The sequence below is a fragment of the Erigeron canadensis genome, chromosome 9, assembly GCF_010389155.1.
Source record: "Erigeron canadensis isolate Cc75 chromosome 9, C_canadensis_v1, whole genome shotgun sequence".
Classification (NCBI taxonomy): Eukaryota; Viridiplantae; Streptophyta; class Magnoliopsida; order Asterales; family Asteraceae; genus Erigeron; species Erigeron canadensis.
The window spans coordinates 3,369,619-3,377,577 of NC_057769.1; the positions used below are offsets into that span (position 1 = coordinate 3,369,619).

Consider the following 7,959-nt stretch of genomic DNA (forward strand, 5'->3'; position numbering starts at 1 on the left):
TTCCACCAAATTCCTTAAATCATGGAATTTACAATTCCTTCACTAATGGGATGGAATGTCTAAGCATTCAATGGAATCCATCCATGTTTACCACAATACCCTTCCACTAACTATAAACACCAAAAAAAAGATTTCTTTTATGGATTCTGATTTGATATCCTACCGGAGTAACTTGCTTACCGAAATAACAACATCTTCTATCAGCCACCGCGACCGTTGCTTATCGGAGTAACAACAATCGTCACTCCTCCTACTTATCGGAGTTTCATGTCTCCTGTTTACCGGAGTTGTTTTAATAACGAAAGATCTTGGAAATCAAGTGATAATATGTGTATGACTTTGTGTATGGACATATGAAGTTGTGTATGTATATAGATCTAAAAAAGTAAATGAAAGATAGTTAATTTGATGTGATGTAATATGGAAAATGATTTAATCGGAGAAACTAATACGGCCGGAACAAAAATCATCTGTTTGTGTATATTTCCAAGAAGAAGTCTTTTGTTTTTATATTCTTATTCTTATTATTATTATTTTATTATTATTATTTTTATATATTGTATTAAAGATATACAGTGATATGTTTTAAAAAATAGAAACATATATAATAAAGGTTAATTTGGTCATTTGATATTGTTTATATTTTAATTTATTTGACTAAATTCCATAAAATTCTTTCAACCAAACATAATTCAAATTTTAAAATTTTTCAATTCTAATTCCTTGAAATTCCAATTTTTTTGTCAAATTTTAATTCCATCAAAAACATTCTGTGAACCAAACTGCCTCTTAGACTTACAATGATTTAGTTGTAATTTTTATAATTAGCTTTTAAGTTAGGAAAATAATAAATCCTTATAAAGATTAGCCTAAAAATTCTCCTAAAACTATAAGAATGTGACATGTGGTATCCACTAATTCTCTTTCTTAATCTTGTCTCCTGATTTTGCCATATGTATTCATCTAATAGTTATGAGATTTTTAGACATTTTTTTAAGATAGATTAATTATTTTAGAGAATTAAATTAAATAAACCGATAAACATCGAGTCTATATAAGAAAAAGAAAAATAAATAAGTTATGCAATAACCGATCAAAAACACACAAAACTAACACATAATTTAACCCGTGACTTGTTTTGTAATTTACTTTGTTAACATAATAACATCCCTAAACTCATAAATAGATAAACAAACAATAATCATCTTTGACTTAGGGGATGTTTGTTATTGTAATTACAAAACAGATTTTGCGTTTTAAAAATAGATTATACGTTTTCAAAAATGCATTTTCATAGTAGACAATCACTTTTTTTTATACAAACGTTTTTTAGATTATTTGCGTTTTACGAACGTAATAATCAGATAATCACTTCAAAACCCATTCCCAAACACACTCTAATTACAAAAGGGGATAATGAAGGCTTGCGAAGTACGCCTTTCAGGAAAAAACAGTTTTGCCTTTCACAAAAAAGACTCGCGAAGTACAGTTTCCATGACATAATTTGAAAATCACTAACAAATAACCTTGTTAGGCTAAAAGGAGTGGGGCTATCCTGAGTGTTGACAACTTGCGATATGTGCCACATGTCATACATTGAGTAACCCTTTAAAAAAGGAGTGAGGCTATCTAAGACTACCCACATCAGTGAACTAATCCAACTTGATCTTCAATGAAAAATTAATTTTTCTCTCTTCTACCTATACAACCCAATCTAACTCAAATTTCCACTTTCATCCACAACCCAACCTAAACCAATTTTTTATTATATTAAAATGATTTATCAAAAAAATTTTTTTTTTTTTAAATAGCTCCGTTTTCAATAAAATTTATGTCAAAATATTCGCAATTGAATAATAAAGAATACTATGTTTTTATATTTTTATAAAATGTAAGATATTAAAGAAAAACCAATAAGGTTTATAACTAATTGTATACAATAAAATATAATAAAAGTATCTACCAATGAAGATTCAATATTGATGGCACAATCTTAGATTGTTTTTAAGTCTAGATTGATAGAGTTTGCAAGGAATCTTTTATTTTTATTAATATTTTTTATTTCACAATCTCAATTGGAGTTCACGGATAATGATGGTTTAAGAGGCTAGGGAGACTCTTGCCATGTGTCTTATCCTAATTATTGTTTTATTTATTATTTTACTTTTTTTTATACTTTTTATAATTTAAAATTTATAGACATATAGACAATACATAAGTTTTTCTTTTACATAGTTCAATTAAAAAATCACACATTACACTAGATATAAACATTATGTTAAATAAAAATAAATTTTCGTGAAGGTATGATATAAATAAATATAATATATAAACAATGATATAAACATATGCTATATATTACTTGAAGGTATGTTTTATATAAACATGAAAGTAGAAGGTTTAAATTGAAATATATATATATATATATATATATATATATATATATATATATATAAAGCTTTTCGCTATATATTATATAGGGTAAAGTTATTTTGAGAAACTTTTTTTTTTACGAGAACCTTTGAGAACTTTTTAAATCAAACCCAACCGATGATTGTTTTTTACATGAAAATTGTGTTTTGAATAACTTATGTGTAATTTTGAAGTTTATAATTGTGTGGAGCATGGATTATCATCCGTTATACAAATATATGGAGATTTGGATTCTTGATCACATGAGCATGAATATTGCTATGATCACATGTATGCAAGTCGATCACATGTAATCATAGCAATATTCGTGCACATATAATCAAGAATCAAAATCTCCACATAATTATATAACGGATGATAATCCATGCCTCCACACAATTATAAACTTCAAAATTACACATAAGTTATTCAGAAAACAATCAAAAAACAATTTTCATGTAAAGAATAATCATCGGTTGGGCTTGATTTGAAAAGTTCTCAAAGGTTCTCGTAAAAAAAGGGTTCTCAAAATAACTTTTCAATATATATATATATATAGGGATGGGAATATAAGGCTATTAGGTACCTAAGCTTAGGTGTGGAACACTTACATATTGTTTTTTTAATCCATAAAATTCATGGGGGCCCAAACATTTATTCATTAATCAAGAAATATTAAATTTTTTTTGTATGTGAGTGGTTTCACACCTAAGCTTAGATGCCGGACAACCTTATATTCACTCCCCCCCCCCCCACACACACATATATATATATATAAACTACCTGAAACCTAGCTACGCTCATCTTGTCTGTTCGAGTTCTATATAAACTACATAGATAGATCCGCCTCCTTCTTCCTTTTGCTTCCTTGTTGGCTGCTGCTCCATTTCCGGCCGACCACATAAGTGTTTTTTTTTTAATTCGAAATGGGGTAAAGGAAATAGGCATGTTGCTAGCCAATCAAAAGCAATAGTCAAAGTTGTGGGAGACGATACATATCGGTTGCCGATTTCAATTTTTTGGAGGGGTCACCGATAGGGGGTGGTGTGGGAGGCGATACATGCGGCGAACCGGGGGTAGGTTCGCCCCACTCCCGATAGTCTTAAAAGCTCCATTAACGTATATCATAGGAGCAGTACCCCCCAAAAAAAAAACAAATCCAATGGCCAAATTAAGAAACCAATAGGAAAAAGGAGCAAAACACGGTAGCTGCACCGATACCGGGACAGAACACAAGATTTTGGGACGGCACATTAGATATTGGTACCAAATTCTGACTAGCCCCTAAAGTCAATAGCAAAAGAATCCACTTCCGAACCTAATCACAAGGTAACAGGTTTACGCAAGTGCTTCATGTAATTGTGATGAATGTAATTGTAAGTGTTTCAATTGTTTGTTTGTACATTTGAGATTTATACTTTTTTCCTATTACAATACGTCTTACTAATTATTATAAATATGGCCTTAATGATATAATTAACTATGATTTTTAGTTCTATGAGTTACCATTACCAACATTATGATTTCAATTTTAGAGTATATTTAATGTGTCTTGTGTTTTCAGAAAAAAACATCTAAAGGTTTACGCAAGTGCTTCATGTAATTGTGTTTTTAACTTGAAAGATTTCCAACAATGACAAAATGTATCTCAGGACCAAACCAGAATCACAAGTTCTAAGAATAACACAACCGATAGATGAATCTAAACCTAGGTACAATTGTTCCTGTTACGGTTTAAAGGTGATGAATCCCAACCAATAGTCAGATGAATCCCAAGCTCGTAAATTTGCACAGATAAAATGGTGTCAGTCTTTACTTAATAAAACCCAACTTGATCGATATTACCATCATCATTCATTTGGTCCTTTGCCCCGACCCCGAGTCAGGTTGCAGGTTTTATTTCGTCAATATAACGATGTGTATGAACCAGTTGACAAGAAAAAACGCCCAGACAATGTCAATATAATGGGCTTTGAATCTGGGTTAAATGAGAGTTGGGACTACTTTGAGATTCCAAGATTTTCCCTGCCCCACTAGGGATGAAAAGCCCTATATACATATAGCAGACATACTGTTAACTGTCCCTTCATACTAAAAGTATTGCAGCCGATCAAAATCATCAGCATCTTCTCACAAGTGATGATTGTAAGTAGTTATAGGAGTGAAATGAAACAGAAATTAAACATGAAAATCAGCAGCACCTAGGTGTGGATTCAGGTTAAGAGCTTATCTTTTCACTTAAATGCATGAATTTATCAGCTTCCGGAGCTCCAATCTTTTTGAATGCAGTTATAAGGGTGTTTATGTACGAAGCAACATCATTCTTGAACTTGGTTGAACACCCTTTGTGACTCTCATCAACATCCTGAGCTCCTCCTCTCACAAGACACCCGACTTGCACCCCTTCTGTATAAGCTTTACAAGCCGTTAAAATATCATGGACACGAAAGCGGAAATGTTCAAACACCAAATCCTCAAAGTTCTGCAGCAAGAAAAAAACACTAAGCACAACAACTAAGAAGGAACAAAAAAAGACAAAAAACCTTGATTGAATTAGGCTATTTTACTATGAAAATAGTAAAAATTACCCAACCTGCCTAAACCAACCCATTTTTCCACCTCTAAATCTTACCACGGGTGGTTTATTCATGGTATACACCATTGTTTTGAGTGATAAAATAAGGGTATCCTCGTTGTATGACAAGGATTCATTATAGTATCCTCCATTCTCATCTCCATATTCAGCTTCACACTCATCTTCATAGTCTTCCTCAGTTCCTGGTTCATTGAAGTACGGCTTTGCGTTCAAAATCAGACCCTGTATGGAAACCAGAACTTGGAGCATAGTCGAAGTGCCAGGGAGCCACATCTCATTCTTGTCGCCATCCCATGTGTTCAAAAGACTCAAGCAAACATAACCATTATCGTACAGATTTGGATTTATGGAAAGACCACCCGAGTGATAGTTCACAAGCTGAAAGTTAACAATATCACATGAGGTTAATAAGTAGAAAAATTATTAAAGTCTGCAATTGTATAAAATAAAAATGATGACTTACGGGTGGGTCATCTGGGTAGGTGCTCGGAAAACACACATCAAAAAAGAAGAGACCATCATGATATGGAGTCCCCTCTGCTCCGATAATTGCAGCTCTTAAAATATCCATTCTTGATTCATAAACCCTTACAAAGATTGTGTCTATAACCAAAATAAAAGACAAAAATTAACATATATACATTAGTATTTCATTTATAATAAATTACTGAAGGCCAATCAAAGAGACATACCAGGCAAGTCTTTCTCAAGAATCCTCCACTCTTCCTGAATCCTTTTAGCCCAATTTTTTGGTGGCTGAAACATGTGACATGTATGGATATCAAATAATTAAAGGAAGGTTCAAGGATGAAACGTAGCAACGCAATTATGAAAACAAAAAAGCGCCAACTTGCCTGATTCATTGCTGATTTCTGTTTTGCATAATGATGATCCGAATAGTCCACTACAGTATCAAACGTTTTAAAACTATAACCAGCATCCACTCTAACCTCCTAAATCAGAGGAAAATTACAGTTAAAACTACACACAGAAAACAAGATAAAATACATAATCAATTAAGAAGCTCAAACCTTCCCCTTGTTATTTGACTTGACCATATCCGTAGAGTTTGTTTCTTTTGAATCAGATTGTGATGAACTACCGGAACCCAATGAGAGTTCCGTACGGCCCTAGAATTAGAAAAGACCTATGATTATAACCAGGATCTATAGAAGACAATTCAGGTATACAAGTAAATTAGAAACGTTTATTCATAAGAATGGGAAAAAGAGAATACTGCATACATGTGATGAATTACCAGGACCCAATAAGAGTTCCAATGAGGGTTCCGTAAAACCCTAGAATTAGAAGAAAAAAAACCCTATGATTATAACCGGGCTCTAGAGAACACAATTCAAGTATACAAGTAAGTTAGGAATGTTTATTCATAAGGATGGGAAAGAGAGAATACTGCATCATTGCGGTCATCTTCATCCATATCAACATCAATTATTTCATGAAAGGCAACCTAAAGTGTCAATAAATGAAAGATAAATAACTTGATCGAAGAATATAAAACATTCAAATCAAAATAAGTATAAACAGGTTTTCGTTTTCAATAACATTTATATGAAAAGATGAGTCTACTTAAGCATATACGGAGTATATTACAAGAATCACCTATTAGTCTCCTCCGTATAACAAAACTCATAACATTCCTCATCTAAAATTTGACTACAACTTCTTTGCGAGACTTTTTTTTGGGTAAAAAGTTACCGAGGAAGTATTCTTGTGTCGTTTTTACTATCAGATTCGTGTATTTTTCGGCAATCATAACAGAAATAAGTAAACTAGAGCTACGTTCATCATTTAAGAAACCAACATTGCTAGCTTGATAATGATAAACACGTACTGATTATTATTATTATTATATATAAATATACCTTGTTATGTGGTTTACCCTTTGCCTTTGGTTTCGGCATCTGATCAGCAGAAATCTCGATAACTTCAGGTTCCATGTCACTTCACTTTCTTCTTTCCTATAAATCAATACACAAAAACATCAATATATATATATATATCTTGCACACACACACAAACACATATAATAAACTACTGACATTAAAAACAAAAAACTTACCTGGACTTTGTGTGAGATGTATTTTGCAGTTGCCAGTGATCGCCTAATTGATATTTATAGTATCGACATTAGGGTTTTGACCACTATCTTTCATATGTTTATAATCTATAAAAAATTTGAATAACTTATCGATTTAATCCTTATAAAATTTTCAAAATGATACCATAACTTTACTACTACATACACAAAAAGAATGTCTCTTTCGAAAATGATAAATAAGGTTTTGATTCAAACAACGACCCCCCCCCCCCCCCCCCCCCCCCGAGAGGTCATGTCCAAGAAAAGGGTTTTTGCAACCGGGTCACCCCCAATCTAATCTCCATTATATTCTTTCTACAGAACTTTGTAGGTGAAAAATGAGTTTAAAACTTTATAGAGACCCACTTACTTATCTATCTTTCCGGCGAAGATCATATTTTCCGGTGAAGATCTTTATAAACAGCTGTATGATTATGAATGATGAAAGGATATGAAATGTAATGAAAGTGTCTCTGAATGTTTGTGTGTGTATGTATGACATGACAGGAATGAACTGAAATGAATGGGGATGGTTGGTACTTGGTTGAAGTTTGACTTGATGGGGTTGATACCCCTCACAAACCATAAAATTTATGGGGTCGTAAAAATTGATGTTAGTGAGGATGTGAAGGAATATTATCTAACAAATATGATGTTAACATCATATATCATTTTTTCCATTATTATTATTATTATTATTATTATTATTATTATTTTTGGATGAAAAGAGAATGTAGTTTAAGGACGAAAACAATAACAATACGAACCAATCCTTAAGTGGTGTATGATACCCAAAGGTAGAGACTGTTTCCATAAAGATCTTCGGCCAGAAGTAGTAGGAAAGTATAAAAAG

At 32.2% G+C, this 7,959-nt stretch overlaps 1 protein-coding gene across 2 annotated transcripts; it reads right to left on the minus strand.

Moving 5' to 3' along the window:
* Positions 1–4,383: 4,383 nt before the first annotated feature.
* On the minus strand, positions 4,384–7,607 carry LOC122581968 (putative ubiquitin-conjugating enzyme E2 38). 2 transcript variants are annotated; one of them, XM_043754301.1, is made up of 11 exons: positions 7,477–7,607; positions 7,089–7,131; positions 6,892–6,987; positions 6,420–6,476; positions 6,253–6,306; positions 6,040–6,138; positions 5,863–5,961; positions 5,701–5,764; positions 5,472–5,611; positions 5,045–5,386; positions 4,384–4,894 (listed from the first exon to the last, which is right to left on the minus strand). In XM_043754301.1, the coding sequence occupies exons 3-11, from the start codon at positions 6,964–6,966 to the stop codon at positions 4,631–4,633; spliced, it is 1,194 nt and encodes a 397-aa protein (XP_043610236.1). In that variant the 5' UTR covers positions 6,967–6,987; positions 7,089–7,131; positions 7,477–7,607; the 3' UTR covers positions 4,384–4,630. The 2 variants fall into 2 exon arrangements, with proteins under 2 accessions (XP_043610236.1, XP_043610235.1); XM_043754300.1 differs by having other exon boundaries at positions 7,089–7,193.
* Between the last annotated feature and the right edge of the window lie 352 nt (positions 7,608–7,959).

Bases quoted from the DNA above. Each gene is read 5' to 3' on its own strand.
- LOC122581968 (XM_043754301.1), bottom strand. From the start codon at position 6,966: ATGGAACCTGAAGTTATCGAGATTTCTGCTGATCAGATGCCGAAACCA. The intron at 6,139-6,252 runs GTATGCAGTATT...TTCTAATTCTAG, and splicing joins GTCCTGGTAATTCATCACAT to GGCCGTACGGAACTCTCATT. The intron at 5,387-5,471 runs GTAAGTCATCAT...GTTAACTTTCAG, and splicing joins CCTACCCAGATGACCCACCC to CTTGTGAACTATCACTCGGG.